General features: G+C 44.1%; 1 protein-coding gene across 2 annotated transcripts in view; it reads left to right on the forward strand.

The window, feature by feature from the left end:
• Positions 1–18,832, forward strand: part of C8A (complement C8 alpha chain) — a 52,979-nt gene that overhangs the window by 31,659 nt on the left and 2,488 nt on the right. For both annotated transcript variants that reach the window (XM_053243665.1, XM_053243666.1), the window contains 3 exons: positions 8,481–8,615; positions 11,514–11,671; positions 17,743–17,965. In XM_053243665.1, the coding sequence (XP_053099640.1) occupies positions 8,481–8,615; positions 11,514–11,671; positions 17,743–17,965 (516 nt within the window). The remainder of the gene's footprint in view (positions 1–8,480; positions 8,616–11,513; positions 11,672–17,742; positions 17,966–18,832) is intronic.

Consider the following 18,832-nt stretch of genomic DNA (forward strand, 5'->3'; position numbering starts at 1 on the left):
TGGTTTGGTGACTCCATGCTGGGATCCTCCACTCAAAAACAGTGTCATCAGCAATATCACACAGCCTTCAGGCCAAGCCAGGTTCGTTTTAGGGAGGCTGGTTCAACATTTCTAGTACCTCTTGGTACAGTCATGGAGGGTGCTGCAACCTGCAGAGCTCTACATGACTGCCAGGGACTGCTGCTGGTATACATTTTATAGTACGCATTGTTGGTGTCTTTCACTAAGGGGTGTAGGGATGTGTACGGAACCGGCTGGCCTAGTTTGATTCGAGTCCGGACTGGCCTCTAACCAGACTGGGCCAGTTCGGTCCGGCACCCCCTCAAACCACCCCCCCCCAGTTTGATTTGGTCGGGGGGCGGGTCATGGAAATTTTTTTTAACTTAATTTTTTTTTAATGTCACTTACCCCCTCCAAGGGAGTTGTTGGAGGTGGCGGCAGGGAGGGGGGGTCCATGGAGGATCCCCCTCCCCCTGCTAGCCTTCCTTGCCAGCAGGCTGTTTGGCTGGCTCTTCGGCCTGTTTGGGCCTTCCCCTCTCTGGTGCGGTGGCCATTTTGGAGGATGCTGCACCTGTAATAGGCCTCTGCGTGACCCAGGCCTATTGCATGGGTCACCTTGTGTGACATTAAAAAAATGGTTCTAGTGTTGTTGTTTTTTTCAAAAGTCTGTAATTCCCCAAACAGTTGGGGGGTGTTCAGTCCGGGGTTAGACCGAACAGGGGGTGGTTCGGTTCGACCCCAGGCCATCAAACCGAACCGGCTCAACGGCAAACTGTCTCAACATCAAGCTGGTTTGCACATCCCTAAAGCCTGCGTGCCCACACAACCTCAAACCTGGGGTTAAGGGCACACTCACACCCTTAAACCCAGGTTAAAGCCTGAGGTAAATTCCCATGCTTGAGGCCAAGGCAGCACCAGGGTCGGGCTCAATCCCAGCGCTTCAAACAGGAAGCCAAGTTCAGGCTGGGCTGCCCAAGCCTGGGCTTAGCTGCTCATATGAACAGCCTCTTTGCGTACTTAAAAAGTGTTTGATTTTAGCTGGATTATGCACATTCTTTTTATTAAGAGAGTGAAGCTATACACTTACAGAAATAAAATGTGTGTATATATTCATTCATTCTCTCTCTCTCTCTCTCTCTCTCTCTCTCTCTCTCTCTCTCTCTCTCTCACACACACACACACACACACACACTTTCTCTTTCTCACACACACACACAGAGATGTACAATGGCTTGTGGTGTGCAAGCATATTAACTTATCTCTCTGTGACTTTATGCTTTTCTTAGCTCTATGAAATATAATTCCCTACGCTTTCTAATGGGGGAGTTTTCCCGCATTTTCCAGGACAGTAATGAATTTTTCCAGTGTTTTGGGTTATTATGGTAATGTGGCTGAGGTCTGGAACCCACCTGTGAAAATGGTGTGTCTATCTATTTTGGTTTGGTATGGGAGTTTTATGGTAGGCAGGCAGTAATTTAGTCAGTGAGGGCATGCAATCTGCAAGCATCTTAGCATCTTAGCTCTCTGTGCTGTCTCTCTGAGATCTCATTCCCCATTCTTTCCAATGGGAGAGTTTTTGAAGATTTTCTGGAAAACTAATGAATTTTTAAGGGGTTTGGGATTGTTTTGGTAGCCTGGGCAAGGTCTGGATCCTACCTGCGAAAATGGCATGTTTCTATCTTTTGTGGTTTGTTCTGGGAGTTTCATGTCAGTGGGTGAGTCAGCACGTGAGTGAGTGAGGCTTTATATATGGCTATAAAACCATAGAAAGCTTCCGTATACTAAGCCAGATCACGAGTTTCTCTTGTTCAGTACAGTCAGCCCAGACTGTCAGCAGCTCTTCAGGGTTTTCGAGCTAAGGTCTGTCCCAGCTATTTTGCCTGAGAGCCTTTTAACTGGAGAGGCAATGGATTGAAGCTGGCACCGTATACATGTAAAACATATGCTCATTCCTAATTAGGTATACAAAACCATATACTCTACTACAAAGTAGAATTTACTGTGCACATTATTTGCATATGATCATTTGTTTCACAAACAAAAGCTAGCCAATCCGCCTTGCACCACCAGTCATGATCTGTGCAAAAATCTCTCAGTGCAGAGCTAGTACTTCTGAGTTGCTGCACCTTCCTGGGTGCTTTGTGGACACAGTGGGCCATCCTGGGTGTTCTGCAGACCTAGCCTAATGCCACAACTTGTGACATTGCACCCGTGAATCTCTCTCCACCCACCCCACCACTTTTCTTTTTCTTTTTGCTTTGAATTGGCGACAATAAGATCAGGCTATGAACTTATTTGTCCTTTCTCTTGAGAAAGTGCCTCTCCTGGACTCAGAGGCTGAGTGGTAAAGAGAGGGAATGAAGGAATTGTTAAAAAAAAATAAAATTCAAGAAGCATACTGCCAAATGAAGAGGAAGAATGAATTAGCAGTGTATTCTAGACAGAGCCATTATTCTATTTTATATTTTGCTTAGTGTATTTCAGAAAGGGTGTGATTTATCACAACAAGGTGGTCCTACTGTAAGGGGAAGTTGAAGTTCTGAAAGAGATAAAAAATGTGTCCCAGAAGAGGCATAATTTTCATTTTTATGTAGGATACTTGTATAATTTTCATCTACAGCACATACCATAAAAAGGAGACCACATACATCAAGCCAGTGCTATAGTTAAGTACTGTGTTGAATAAAGGGGATCTGTGGTTCAATGAATGTCAGCCCTTTTGCTTCGGCTGTGCCAGTGTCTGAAAGCAAATGTTTTCTCTAGAATTATAGGTGTGTTTCTTTTCTTCTATAAAAGCTGGAGATGGGTGCAATCGGTACCCAACATAGATGGTCTCGTAAAATGTCACAGAAAATCTCATTCCCCTCAGGCTTGATGGCTGAGGGTTGCCTTCACAATCAGGATCTGATTGCCACTTTAAGAGTTAAGAGGATGTTTCCCTCTGAAGTCAACTTGCCCAGTGATTAAACAACTACAATTGCAACTATGGTAGGGGAAACATTAGGTCACATTTGTGTATTGTACAGCTTAGAGGCCTCAGTAACGGACAGATATAGGCCGGTCTCCAATCTCCCATGGTTGGGCAAGGTGACTGAGAGAGTGGTGGCTAACCAGCTCCAGGCGGTTTTGGAGGAAACCGATTATCTAGACCCATTTCAAACTGGCTTTAGAGTGGGCTATGGGGTTGAGTCTGCATTGGTTGACCTGATGGATGACCTTTACCAGGGAATCGACAGAGGGACTGTAACTCTGTTGGTTCTTTTGGATCTCTCTGTGGCATTCAATACCATCAACCATGGTATCCTTCTGGATCGCCTGGGGGAATTGGGGATAGGAGGCACTGCTTTGCAGTGGTTCCGCTCCTATCGCTCAGGAAGATTCCAGATGGTGGAGCTTGGTGACAGTTCCCCTTTAAAACAGGAGCTATTATATGGAGTCCCTCAGGGCTCCATTCTGTCACCAATGCTTTTTAATATTTACATGAAAACACTGGGTGAGGTCATCAGGAGATTTGGTGCAGGGTGTTATCAGTATGCTGATGACACCCAAATCTATTTCTCCTCCTCCTCCTCCTCCTCCTCCTCCTCCGGAAATGGCATTCACTCTCTAAATGCCTGCCTACAGGCAGTAATGGGCTGGATGAGGGATAACAAATTGAAGCTGAATCCAAGCAAGACAGAGGTGCTCATTGTGGGGGATCGGAATTTAAAGGATGAGTTAGATCTTCCTGTGCTGGATAGGGTTACACTCCCCCAGAAGGAACAGGTACGCAGCTTGGGAGTGCTGTTGGATCCTGGCCTCACCATGGTATCTCAGGTGGAGGCTATGATCAGGAGCGCTTTCCATCAGCTTCGGCTGAGTCAACAGCTGTGTCCATTCCTTGAAGAGAACGATCTCAAAATGGTGGTGCATCAGCTGGTAACCTCCAGGCTCGACTACTGCAATGCGCTCTACGTGGGGTTGCCTTTGTACGTAGTTTGGAAACTTCAGTAAGTTCGAAATGCAGCAGCCAGATTGGTCTCTGGGGCAACCCGGAGAGACCATATTATGCCTGTCTTAAAACAGCTGAACTGGCTGCCGATATGTTTCCGGGTGAAATACAAAGTGCTGGTTATTACCTTTAAAGCTCTGAACGGCTTGGGTCCGGGTTACCTTAGAGAGTGCATTCTTCAGTATGATCCCCATCACTCATTGAGGTCATCTGGAGAGGTCTGTCTCCAGTTACTACCAGTACATCTGGTGGCAACTCGGAACCGGGCCTTTTCTGTAGCTGCTCCTATGGAATGCACTCCCGGCAGATATCCGCAGTTTAGGCTCACTGTCGGCCTTTAAGAGAGCCCTAAAAACCTATTTGTTTGGCCTGGTCTTCCAAGGCTTGTAAAGTGTTGTTGTTTTTTTAGAAGTATTTTAATTGGTTTTAAATGGTTTTAATCATTTTGGAATCCTTTTTATATTGTTTTTAGCATTGTGTTTGAATTGTGGGTTTTATGTCTTTTTTAAAAGTTGTTGTACACCACCCAGAGCCTCTGGATGGGGTGGTTTAGAAAGAAAGAAAGAAAGAAAAAGAAAGAAAGAAAGAAATCTTGGTTAGTCATAAGGGAAGTGCAAGAAACTAGGTAGGACAGTGTCACTATGCCTTTGATCTCTTGAAAGTCGACTCAGTCTATCTCCAGTCCACCCCACCCCAGTTTGGCCTGTGAGATTTAAGTGGGTGTTGCCCACATATTTCCAAGCCTATCTTCACAGCTATAGGGCTGGTATTAATTTTTCAAATGAAAGTTGGTATTCCCAAGATCCTGAATCCTTTCCCCAATAATCTTTTTGCCTTTCTTCAGTGCTCATGCAGACTTGCAGACTACATATTGTCCTGCTGATTTGCATATGATGATTGCTCCTGTGAATCCTGAAAACATGTTGCCACAAAGAAGAGTGAAGTGAATTGTTCTCTGCAATCACAAAGCAGAGAGATTGTCAATCTGCTATGCTGCAAGGCCCCAAACTGTATGAATAAAGATATTGTGAACCTTGAGAGCAGCACCAATATTATCTTGTACACCGTCTTGCAAAGGAAATCATTATTGCTTTATGACTTCACTGAAAAAAAAAAGCAATTTATTTGTGGCTTATTATACCAAAAGAGACTTTTCTACATTGTGATTAATTCAAAAATTAAAAGCACAAATTAATCTAATGCTTGGGCCTTACTTAACTGCTTGAAATTACATCCGATGATAATTTGTTCACTCCTTTCTTAAATTGCCAATATTGTGTATAATTATCATTTTGCTGCTTATACCATATTCAATTGATCAAGCTTGGAGCTACCCCCTTGTGGCAACCAATAACAAATTGTATTGACAGATCCGTGCTGAAAATAATTACTCAACAGGAACAATAATACATCAATTAATCAGAATGTAGTTCAACTTTAATTTTATGGCACTTGAACAATGAGGAAAAAGTAATCATTCCTGTTCCTTACAGTAAATAAATTTTACTCAGTTGTGTTGTTAACAGTTGTAGAATAGTTAAGTATAAGAAATTGAATACTATGGATTTATTAATGTACCGGCAGTATACAGTAAATGAATATAAATTCAGCAATTGGTAGAATTCATTCTATTGGTTTTGGTAAAGAACATAGTAAACCAAGTTATAACTATGAGGGCAGCCTGCATACTGGGGAGCCAAATGTTTTTGCTTCTGCAAATTACATGCCTGCAAGGACTTGCCAAATACTGCTTGGCTGAAATATTGCAATGTAGACTTTCAGGATCGAAAAAGACCAAACTATGGGTGAAGTCCAGCATTTGCTAAGTAACTCATTGCACAGTCCTATGCATGGCTACTCAGAAGTAAGTCCCACTACATTCTGAGGTCATTCACACAATCAAAACCTGTTTTCTACCAAATTCTCCCAGAATTTGGGAGCTGTGTGGCTGTTGCCAGAACCTAAGGGGTATACTTGTGGGTCATGGGGCCATAACCCAAAATTTGGCTTAAAAACAGCCAATCTGGCAACTAGGATCAACCTGAGTAGAAGTGATTGTGTGGAAGCAAGGTAGGAGAAAAAGTTACCTAGGTTTTCCTCCTACCTTGCACCGAAGAGTTCCCAAACCTGGGTAGAACACAGTTTTTGATAGAGTGAATGACCTCTCTAGGTCATTCTGAGGCTTATTCCTAAGAATATCCCTTATCCGGATATCCATAATCCAGAATGCTCCAAAACACCATGCCATAACCAAAAAAAAGACCCAACCCCCCTCCCCCACCTCAGCTCACTTTAAAAATGCAGCCAAGCAGCCTTCCTCAGGGCCAGGGCTGTCCCACCACCACCAAGTCCCTCCCTACCATGCCTCAAGTTCACTTTGTACTATACATAGGAAATTGCCGCCGCCTGCCCACCCCCACCGCCACCATTAGCGCCTCCTGCCACCTCCACTCGTCTCTTCAGCCGTCCACCTCCTCGCTGCTGCCACCATTGTTTCTCGCCGCTGGAACTCTTGCACGTTCTTGCAAGAGTTCAGCCTCCAATTCCAGACCCCCGTCTACCAGAATTACATGGCTGTATATAGAAGATTCCCAAATCTGGAAAAGTCCGAAATCCGGAACACTGCTGGTCCCAAGCAGTCTGGATAAGGGGTATTCAACCTGTATTGTATCCTAAAGTACCAAGACAGAGAAGATAACTCCCAGATTAAAAGTTAGTTTTCTTTTGTATTTTGGAATGACAGAGCATAGGCTTTGCAGTCACCATATGGTAAGACTCACCAGGCCTCTGGAGGATCAATCGCACAATGATGCCAACATGCTAGCAATCCGCGGATATAATGCTGTCCAAAGGGGCAGTGGTTGCAGAATCTGCCACTTACTGGAATATTCGGATAACGTTCAAATCTTGGGATATCCAAGATTTTTTTAAATCCCAAATATTGGGATACCCAAGATGTTCCCTCCTCACTTTCCAGTGTTTTCTAATTTTCGGTGTCCAGATAAACGAGCTCCATATGGATCCCCCACTGCATAACTGCTACTTCCCAATTGCTGTGAGCCTATCTGGGCCTTGTGCCCAGCCTATAAAGCCCTGATTTCTGGCCTGCATTTAACACAAATTCAGGGTGTCAGTGGTGGTGTCTCACCTTTGAGATTACCTCCCCAGGGAGAGCCATCAGTTAGTAAAGTAATAGGATAGTAGTAAAGGCACTAATAGTAATAGGATTTAAAAAAAAAAAATCTCCCAATTGGCATAGTTAGCAGGTACATCCAGTTCTCAGCATGTACAAGGAGATGCAGCATGGCATGGCTATAATACAAAAAATATCTAAATCTTCTAGGAATTTGTGCTGGTGGGAAGGGTGCATGTCTCGTCAGTAAATATTGAGAAATAAAGCTGTTTGCTCTATGGGTGGGGGGAATCTTTCTTTCTTTGACTTTTATCCTACCCTTTTAGACGATAACAACTTCTGAAAAAAGATTTCAAATGAAAACATATATTGAATGAAGAGAGTGTCTGACATACTGCACAATGCTCTGTGTGCGTTCAACATAACAAATGGTGCTGCTATATCTTCCTAATGCAAGTAAAGTCAATGCTAAAATTTTGGTGCCCATGTTGCACTAGACACACGTGGAGCATTGCACAGTATGTCAGCCAGTAAAAACCATCTCACTTTAAAAAGCAGCAGATTAAAACACATTACTATTTATGGGAGACAAAGTGGGCTCCATAAGCCGCCTTCTATGCTTTGTGAACAAATAAAATCAATAGAAGTGCTGCTGCAGACTCAAACAGAAAATGAACAAAGGCCTTTGCTTGTGGTGATGCTAATGTAACTGAATGATGCAAATGAGAATTTGCATAAATATTTCCAAACATTGCGACGTATGCATTTTTGCTAGAACATGTGATTTTAGTTCCCTTTTTGTTGTTGTTGTTGTTTAGATTTCCTTGACTTTTTCAGTCATTACAATAACAATTTAAAAATTGCCAAAATTCCCATATTCCTACTTTCCACCCTTAGTCGACCCAGGAATTTAACATGTAATGCTATTCAATCACCAAAATTGCAAACCCATAGATATATACACCAATAGTCAATACGTGTGTGCGCACACACACACACCAGTTTCAGTTCATTTCACACATTTATTTTCAAACGTTTCTAGGGGTTTTTTTTAACCTGCTGTGGCTCTACAGATCCGTAAGTATAGAATAAAATTTATATTGTTTTCAGAAAGCAGAATTGTACTTGCTGCTTCACTGGTGATAGCTTTCCAGGCTCCAATTATTGATTCCACCCCCACCCACCCCCCGCCCTCTTGACAGTGACTAATGAAAAGTATTCCAAATGGACTTGTACATTTCCTTGTTCTTGTTTGCATACATGTATTGAATAATGTCTTAACACATGAAGATTCATAGGATGTATTTATGGATCTACAGCTTGCATTGACATTGCTGCTTCCTACTTTCCCCCCAGCTGTTTCAAGCCAGACGGTAAGCTCCTGTTTCGGTGTGTCAATTGGCCTCAGCTTTACAGTTGAAGAAGTAGATCTAACAGTCGGTGCCAAGTGGTCAAAAAATGACTGCTCAAGGGTTGGAGACTATTCTAAAGGTAGGAAACACATTCCGATTTTCAAAACATAGGAACATAGGAAAGTGAGTCAGACCATTGGTCCATCTTGCTCAGTACTATCTACACAGACTGGCAGCAGCTTCTACAAGGTTACAGGCAGGAATCTCCCTCAACCCTATCTGGAGATACCAGGGAGGAAACTTGCAACCTTCTGCATGCAAGCTTGCAGATGCTCATCCCAGAGTGGCCCTATCCCCTAAGGGGAATATCTTAGTGCTCACATGTAGCCTACCATTTGAATGCAAACCAGGGTAGACCCTTCATAGCAAAGGGGACAATTGATACTTGCTACCACAAGACCAGCTCTCCTACCCTAGAAAAATTCTCAACTACTTCCCATGCATGTTTGATATTACTGTATGTGTTTTCCCACCCATTATGAGATAATTATTTGCTAAAAGCATGCTTTCATTAATTGCAAGAAGAATGGCTTAAATATTGTGCAGCAAACAAAGGACATCCTTACACTGCTGTGAAGATGTAAAAAACAGACCTGTGTTGCTGGAAAGGTGGGTCTGTTCCGCCCCTACGCAATCACAGGCTACATTGATACTTCCTGTGGGAATAATATGGAAGTATCTGTGCAGCTTGCAGTTGCGCAAGAGTTAGTAGGAAACGAGCAGACCTGCCGCCACAGCAGCGAGCAGGTCTGTTTTCTACCCTGCCGCAGTGTCCTATCTACAGGGTTCCGTTTGAATAATAGTGGCTGACATACTTGCTATTTTTCTTATTAAATCTGATGCTGTTATGTTTTGAGATATAGTGACTGGTATAGTGTGCAACATCCTGTCAGGCTTGCAGTGGAGCATTTGTGCAATAGTGCAGAGTGCTCTTGCACAACATGGAAGCAGGGGCGTAGCTAGGGAAGAGGGGGCCTGTGTTTGCCCCTCTCCCTGGAGGCCCCTTAGAGTAAGATGGGGAATGAAGAAAATAGGGAGGGGTGGAGCTGGGGAGCCTGGGTTCACTGAACCTATCCACTCAATTATAGTTACACCCCTGCATGGAAGAATTGTACAGATAGATTGTGCATGGAAGAATTGTGCAATAGAGGGCCACTGGAAATACTGGGCCTCTATTGTGCCACTGTATTTGCAAAATTCTTGCTTGTTGCGCAAGAGTACTCTGCGCAACTATGCAAATGCTTCAACTGTGCACATGCTTCAACTGTGCACATGCTTCATTGCAAGGCTGATGAAGGTGATGGAGCATTAGTAGCTGACAAAGCTGATGGTAGCTGATGGAGCGTTTCACATCATGCCACTCACTATACAGTATGTAAAAACCTAAAGGTATCAGATTTAATAATGAAAAATAGCAAATCAGATGACTCCCTGGCTGCTTAGCTTTGACTGTCCAACAGTATGTGAATGAAAGGCACCATCCACTGGAATGTTCTCTTGTACAAGCGCCACTGAAATGAAAGGAGGATGTGCAAGAGCACTAGTGTGCTTCTGTGAAACTCAGTTCCTTCCAATAAGACCTGTTCCTCATTATGCAGAAGTGTGTTGCAGTGAAATCAATGGGGCCCACTTCCATATTTTAATATTGAGAATTTTTAACACTAATATAGAGCAGAGGTTCCCAACCTGTGGTATTCCAGAGTTGGCTGAATTACAACACCCATCATCCCCAGCTACAATAAATTGTAGCTTTATTTATTTAGTAGATTTCTATCCAGCTCTTCAAGTCATCAGTCCTCTCAGCAATCAAAACACAAAACAACAGCATTAAAACTAAGCCATCGAGTAAAACAGTGAACAGCAGCTAAAAAGGCAGCAGATAAAACAAGGCCTGAGGAAATAATCGTCTTTGCCTGGCACCAGAATGGCATCATAATAGGTGCCAGGCAAGGTGAACTGGGGAGAACGTGGGTAATATGTTGAGGCTAGGGCACCACAGCCCAAAAGTTCTCTCCCCAGCTACCAGCTACCTCGCCTCAGAAGGGGGGACATCCAGAGGAGACCGTCCAACAATGACTGAAGTGTCCAGGCAGGCCAATGTGGGAGTGGGGCAATCCATCAGGTGCCTACATCCCAAGCCATGAGGGGCTATATATAAGCAGCAGCACTTTACATTGTGCTCAGAATGGACCAGGGGCTAGTGGAGCTGTTTCAAAGCACTTCATAGACATTATCATCCTAGTCCACTAGGAATTAGGAATAGTTAGAAGCGTATCCTGGATGAAGGTGTACCTGTGCAAACACACAATGCTGAAGTTGTGTGCATGTCATCTGGTTAGAAATTTGGCAACAGCACTGATCAAGTGTATAGAACTGGAACTAATCCATCCCCCCACATACATCAGCCAGCTGATTGATTTAATTTACCAATGCTGATTTTTTGACAGCTGCATGCACACAATCCCGGATTTGCATCAGAAACTTTCCTAACAACAGCCCTGTAAGGTAGATATTATCTCCAAGATGGTAATGCTGAACAAGGGCTAAGAAAGCATGACTTCTTGGCAGAGGCAGGATTTGAACCTGGGGCTTCCTCATTCACCGGCCAGTTTCTTAGCTTCCCATTTGGATGTATAACCTTAATGTTTCCCTGTCAAAAAGAGACCCAAACATATGATTTCAATAAATTGTGAGCTGTTCGCTGAATAGGTTTATAAGGCACTTTAACTGGTAGAGCTGAAAAGTGCTATTTATTTGATGGTATTATTATTATTATCTTCTGAAGTGGACTCAAGAGCACCCAGATGGTATTAAAGCTCTCGTTGCTCTTTCCTCTGTTAGTTTCAAAGGCCATATCCTTGTAATAGCTACTTGCTGGCAAATATCCTCTCCTAAGTCACCTTGATGAACCAATTTTGACAGTACTAGGGAATATATAGAAGCGAACATTAATATATTCTATTGCCCAACTTTCCAGACAGTAGCGAGAAAAAGTCATTCATAGAGGATATTATTCCCCGGGTTCGAGGTGGAGATGCAGCATCAATTGGCAGACTCTTGGGAAGCTGGAATGCCAATTCATACCGTTACTGGGGGAGGTCATTAAAACTTAATCCCACTGTTATTGATTTTGAGGTAAGTCTTTTCTTTCAGTTGTAGAAACTCCACATCTCTGAAGGATTGAAAGTGTACTAGACCAGATCATTTTATATTTTTATTGTGATTCTCATCTTAGAACAGGATTAAATGTAATGGGCCACTGATCTGCTGGCCTTCTCCCTATTTCACAACGAGGGAATGCCCTAATTCACACCACCGAAGCAATGCCTTCAATAGCAGAGAGAGATAAGAAGAGAAGTCTAACTCTAGTACTGAAGTTTGAGTTAATTGCATCATGGCCTCTGCTCACTCGCTTGTCAAGAAAAAGCTGTAAATGGGCATAATAATTCACATTACTTTCTCCTGTTGAAAGGGCCCCCCGCAAGAACTGGTTCAATACCAAAGAGTTTCCACACAAGAATTTGTATACATGGGCATGTGATCTGGAAGTGTGAACAGTAGATGTGTGAAGTTCCAATTTTTGGATGAAGGGCGGTATATAAATCTAATATTATTAATTAATTAAAGTGGAACATCCCTGGAGTATACACCCTATTAGGAGTGCATTCTAAGCCACACACTTTTGGTGGATGGGAGAACTGCAGGGAGTGGATAAATAGATTCCTTGTCCCTTACATCCATGATCCATGCCCTTGGATGCTTTCCTGGTTCAGGTAAACTTTTGGAGCAGATGCTTGTGTGATAATCTGAGTTACGCTTGCAGGCCTGATTTCTGCCTTGATAGCAACATTGTTTTGAGTTAAACAAGTCTGTCTGCACTGACTACCAGCTTACATCTTCCCATGTCCTTGAAATAACCTGAACACTTTCTGTTATGGACCACTTAGCAGCTCTCATGGCAGTTCTGATCCACAATTCTCACTGAAGGAAAGAATAAAGATATACACAACATAATTAAACTGCTGCAGCTGGACAGTCAAGATCTTATGTTGGAATTAAGCAAGTCAGCTGATGTCAATAGAGCTGTGATGTCAATACACCTGCTCAGGATATTTGCTTTCTTGTTTTGAAAACACAGGATTTTACAAATTTAAAATGAGATGGCCTGATCTTAAGCAATGAGTTTTATCCAAGGGATGTGGACAGAACCGGTTTGGCTGGTTCGGTTTCGTGTCTTCCTGAATTGGGTCCGGTCCGATTCAACCATTGAACCGGGCCAAACTGGTTCAGGGAATATACTTGTAAAGGGGAATCCAGTGAGGATTCCCCTTTAAAAGTACAGGAGTGGGGGACCCTTTCAAAGGAAAGGGGTGGCAGGGCAGGGGCAGTGAGAGAGGAAGCTGCTTACCTGGCTGACATGCTGCCGGTACCGCCAGCCACCGCGTGCCCTCCCAGTGGCCCAAAGCAGCACAGCCCCCCCCCTTTACTGAGCCACCACTGAGCCATTGTCAAACAATTATGTTAATAGAGTGATACAAATCCAGAGACATTATTACTCTGTTTAAGGCCTTAGTCAGCAAGTACAGCCCCCCTTTGGGAAATGCCAAATGATGAATCAAAATTCCCTCCATCCCCCAAAGCAGATTGCCAACAACTCCTGTTGCCACAAGCAGTAACCCCCGTCATGTACCAATCTTGCTTCTGGATTGACAACTAAGGGTCAGCTGATGGGGTGGAGCCTGGTGTCTCCAGATGTTGATCCTGTAGAATCCAGAGGAAAGAGTTGTGGTATGCAAGGACAAGACAGAGGAGCTGAATCAGGAATATCAGTGGTTTAATGAGATGGATATTATTTACAGAGAGGCAAGTGCAATCTGCCTTCAGTGCTCTTCCCACCTCTTGTTTGTTAGGCCCGCCTCTACTCCAGGACTAGAATAAAAGTAACTAGAGCTCCATTCAAAAGCTAGCCTTGATCAATGAATGGGTTAAGCAAAAATACCACAGATCCCTAATCTAATGGGATAAAGCAAAGCCCCCTAGTTGCAGACCTTATTGGACTTCATGGAGTAAACACCATGGTCCACAGCCTCCCTTTCCTACATGCAGGCTCCAGGACCTCCAACCAATGAGCTTCAACCTCTTCAAGCTCTGTGCAAGCCAATAGACCTTTGCTCATAGCTTTCTGATCAATGAAATTCTCCAAATGGGAAAAAGGAAAAGAGTTGCAAGGCTTTGAGAAGGAGGAGATCGTAATTCCCTGAAGTCACACTGCTGATTTTATGCCACACCCAATGCAATGCTGCCTTTTACAAGATGGTGCATTGTGTCATGGCCACCAGGATGTTTGCTGCAGAGCAGGGTGGAGGCATTTCTGTCTTTGAAGTACAAGGTAAAAAAAAGTTTCCATTTGATCTTGCTCTTGCCAGCTACTCTGTCCTTACATCTATGGCAGGAAATGAACCTTTTCCAGGTAATTTTATAGATTTGTGCTCATTCTGCTTCATCTCCTTTTTCTCCCATCTGATGAAAATGTATATCAGCTTTTGACAGCAGAAGGTAAGAAATATAGACTGGAAGCAGAAATTATCTATGTGATTAGTAGGATGGAAGAAAAACAGTGGCTTGTTTGGGAAACCATGTGTGATGCTTAAAAAGACACTGTTATAACAAAAAAAGCCTCTCAGCAGTCCTTGGGTGTTTTGTGCACACATTTCCATTAATTCTGGATAAAACTCACTAGTGTTTACCAGTAGCTGACTCTGTAACCTTTAAATGACTGCTTCAGGAGCTTTGCCAGTGTGTATGGTTTTGGAGTGGATGCAAGCAGCCAATAATCATGTCCACTTGAATGTCTTCTTATCTGTGAGTCATGGTTGTTTGTGAAAGTATCTTGTGCAAATATTGTTTCAAAACATCATTTTCAAGTTGGTGTAGGAGTACTTATATGGCAATCCCTACTGCCTTACAGGAAACAAAACTTCTGCAAACAGACTGTCCTATATAATATGTTAGTGGGTTGAGACAGCTCTGTCTCTTCCTGCGTCTTGCAGTCCAGGCTTTTGCTCCCAAATAGGACAAGACTGGGGATAGCAATATTGATGATTTGACTGATGGCCATATTTGGAAGTGAGGAGAATTTTTTCCCCAGATCAGATGACAATGTTCGCTTTTAAAAAATCTTTTCTTGCTCTGTATGTATGATTTGGTTTGTTCAGATAAGTCACTTAAACTCTTTGCCCTGTAAGCACCTTGTATGTAGTACATCTGCTCTCTGCTTGAAGCACATTGTGGTTTTGAGTTATGAAGGTTGACCAGATAAATGCATAGTCTTGGGAGCCTTATGTCCCTTTGTGAAATGACTTGTGAAATGAATTACCCAAGATCACTCTTGGACCATGCACATGAGCAGAGGTCGAAAAAAAGGCCTCCACACACATGTAGAGGCCCAAGCCAGGTCAAAACAGGCTTGAGCCAGGGGGAAACCAGCTGGGGACACTCAGGGGCAGGTAGCAGAGATTCTGCAGCCCCCTCGAGCACCGCCACCTTGAGCCAGGCCTGGAGGGGGACAAATCCAAACTGGTCCAATACAGTTTGGTTTGAAACTGGATGAAGGACAGGAAACAGAGGGTAGGAATAAATGGAAAGTTTTCATAATGGATGGAAGTAAGAAGTGGGGTCCCCCAGGGACTGGGGGACCAGTGCTCTTTAACGGGATCATAAATGATCTAGAATTTGGGTTAAGCAACAAAGTGGCCAGATTTGCAGATGACACTAAACTATTTAGGGTATCGAAATCCATAACAGTTAGAGCTCCAAAGGATCTCTCCAAACTGGGTGAGTAGGTGATGAAATGGAAAATGTGGTTCAATGTAAGAAAGTGTAAAATGATGCATATTGGGGCAACCCCTCCCCCCCAATTTCACATATACACTCACTGATGGGGTCTGAGCTGTCAGTGACTGACCAGAGGAAAGGTGTTGGGGTCATGGTGGACAACTAGTTGAAAGTGTCAACAAAGTGCATAGTAGGCAGCTGTGAAAGAGGCAAATTCCATGCTAGGGATCATGAGGAAGGGGATCTATATATTTATTTCTTCTAGGCCTACCTGTCACTAATCCTGTATGTGGCAGCTCTCATGAGAGTTTGCAAGCAGAAGCACCTGACTGGGCAGTGGGGATTCCATATGCAGATAGGGAGAAAGAGCCTGTGAGAGCAGAAGCACCATGGTGATTGGGCAGTGGGGATTCCATATTCAGGCAGGGAGGAGGAGCCTGTGGTACCGTGGTGATTCGGCAGTGGGGATTCCATATGCAGATGAGGAGGAGCCTGTGATGGTTAAGGTCAGTTGAAATGCAACTGTTACTGGTCAGAAGATGTTCTTGATTGTAGAGGAGAGGAATCTATCTGTCTATCTATCTAAAAGGATAGCAGGCAGGGGTCTGCGAAGAGAGGGGTCATGAGGGAGGAAAGAGCCCCTTCAGGAAAAGGAGGCTGTCATTGTGTGAATTAGATGAGGAAACAAGATGAACAAGATTTGTTAACTCAGGAAGGGAGGGAGGGAGAAAAAACATGAAGGGGGGGAATAAAGAGTGGGGAAGAGAGAGTGGAGGAGAGAAAGAGAGAAAAAGGAGGGAGGGGAAGAGAGACAGAAAGAAGGGTGAGGGATGGGCCCGAGCATGTCAGCAGCCCGAGAGGAATGAGCAGCCATGGCAGCACTGGTAGCAAGGAAGGGCCCAGTCAACCACTGCTGCTGTTTGGGGCTACCGAGGCCATTGACAGAGGAAGGCAGGCAGGCAAGGGACAGGCCAGGGCCTGTCAGCGACCTGAAGGGAACTAGCGGCCCATGCTGGTGGCGGCAGCAGGAAATGGCCCGGTCAACCACTGCTGCTGTTCCTGTGGGGAGGACGCTGCAGCCACAACCAAGTGGGGTGGGGGGTGGAGTAAAGGGATGGAGGAGGAGGAGCAGGAGTGCGGCTCAGGTGATGGTGGAGAGATCTCTGAGGTGAGGGGGGCTGTGGCAGGGGGTGAGGGGAGCAATCAAGTACTAGCGCACAGATGCTCTGCGCAGGTTAAGCTAGTTTAAAATAAAGATGCTAATATTATAATGCCCTTATACAAATCTATGGTGCAGCCACATTTGAAATGCTGTGTACAGTTCTGGTCACCATATCTTAAGGACATTGTAGAACTGGAAAAGGTACAGAAGAGGGCAACCAAGATGATCAGGGGCCTGGAGCACCTTCCTTAGGACGCAAGACTACAGCATCTGGGGCTTTTTAGTTTGGAAAAGAGGTGACTACAGCGGGTGTGGGGGGGACATGATCGAGGTGTATAAAATTATGCGTGAAATAGAAAGACTGGACAGAGAGAATTTTTTTCTCCCTCTCTCACAACACTAGAACCAGGGCTCATCCCATGAAAGTGATAGCCAGGAAATTTAGGACCAACAAAAGGAAGTTGATCCTGATTTTTTTCCACACCACACATAATAAATAATTATAATTATAATTTTTTCACACAGCACATAATTAATCGATGAAATTATCTGCCATGGGATGTGGTGATGACCACTAGCTTGGATGGCTTTAAAAGGGTCTTGGACAAATACATGGAGGACAGGTCTATCAGTGGCTACTAGTCTGGTGATAATAATAGGCCACATCCAGCCTTGGAGGCAAGATGCCTCTAAATACCAGGTAGCAGGGGAACAACAGCAGGAGAGAGGGTACACCCTCACCTCTTGCCTGTGGGCTTCTCAGAGGCATCTGGTAGGCCACTTTGTGAAACAGGATGAGGGTCTACATCATCCTTGGGCCTGATCCAGTAGGGCTGTTCTTATGTTCTTACGCTCCACCCAGTCACTGTAAGGAATTTATGTGAGGGTAGGCAGTATGAAGCCCATGAGCTGTATCCATGCAGCACTGTACTGCTGCCATAAAGTAACTCATAGGTCAGGCATTGTAGGGGGAAAGGGGGGGGACGTTTTTCTCAAAAAAGAGCCTTGGAGTCCAGAAGTAGCTTTCAAGCTCACACAGTATCTACTCCTGCCTATGTAATCTACCAAAATCATTATTCAAGCCACAGTTTAAGAACTGATGTTCTATTCGGTTGGGCATTACATGTTGCCTTTGCTTGGTTCTCTAGAGACCCAGTTTTGAAGTACCTGTAAGAAGCCAACATAACATTTCCTCCTCTGCTTTGTATAGCTACAACCCATAGATGAAATACTGCATAGGACTGACCTTGCCCATATTGAAACCAAAAGGAGAAACCTGAAAAAGGCTTTGGATGAATACTTAATGGAGTTCAATGCCTGCCGCTGTGGTCCATGCCAGAACAATGGCGAACCAGTGCTGATGGGGTCCTCCTGTGTATGTGAGTGCCAGGAAGGTTCACAGGGTCCAGCATGTGAAAACACAAGTCGAACAGGTAAGGTGAAGCCACTGAAGGGAAACAACTGCAGAATACATCATTCTGAACCATGCTGATTGATGCCCCTCTCTCTCTCTCTCTCTCTCTCTCTCTCTCTCTCTCTCTCTCTCTCTCAATCAGCATGTCACTCCAATGCCTTTGCTCACCTTACATGCTAAGGAGCCTCAAGGGTCTTAGGCAAGAATAAAATTAACAGCTCTAGTGATTATTATAAGTAAGCCAGGTTAAACAAAGAAGGTTTTAGAAGGATCAAATGTACCGGTATTGTAAATCATGCCAGAGACTGCAAGAATGGAGCCACACCATCTGAATATTAAAGACTTGCTGCCCAATCCTATGCAGAATTAGGTATGCATTTATTTCTGGTGGCCTAGGCACATCTAACTTTGCTTAGGATCAGGCTGTTATCCAGCCACTGGTCAATCTTTAGGTTCATTTTCTAGGTGCCTTGCACTCTTTTCTAGGTCCCTTGCACTTTTTGTGATTCTAGGTTTTAGGGAACCTTTGGTCAAGACCCCTTCACTGGGCCTCCTTCAAAGAAGAAGTTAACTCCTGCACAATCACATATGCAGTAATTCTACCCCTAGCCCAGCTTGCGACCAACTGAGGTTGGTGAAATGCAGCAGCTCCTGATCCTCTTCTTCAGTGCATGCTCACTTGCTCATCTCTTGTGGGAGTGAGAGGACAAGTGAGTGTTTGGCAAGGGATCTAATCCTTGCTGCTGCTCGCTTACTGTCTGCCCTAATGAGGAAGAGAGTTGGCAAGCAAGTAAAGGGTGGTGGCAATGAACAGAAGCAGTAACAGGCACCAAATGATTGCCATGCCCACTCACCTCTAGCAGTAAGGAAGAAGAGAAGCAGGGGT

The sequence above is a fragment of the Hemicordylus capensis genome, chromosome 4 (genome assembly GCF_027244095.1).
Source record: "Hemicordylus capensis ecotype Gifberg chromosome 4, rHemCap1.1.pri, whole genome shotgun sequence".
Taxonomy (NCBI): domain Eukaryota; kingdom Metazoa; phylum Chordata; class Lepidosauria; order Squamata; family Cordylidae; genus Hemicordylus; species Hemicordylus capensis.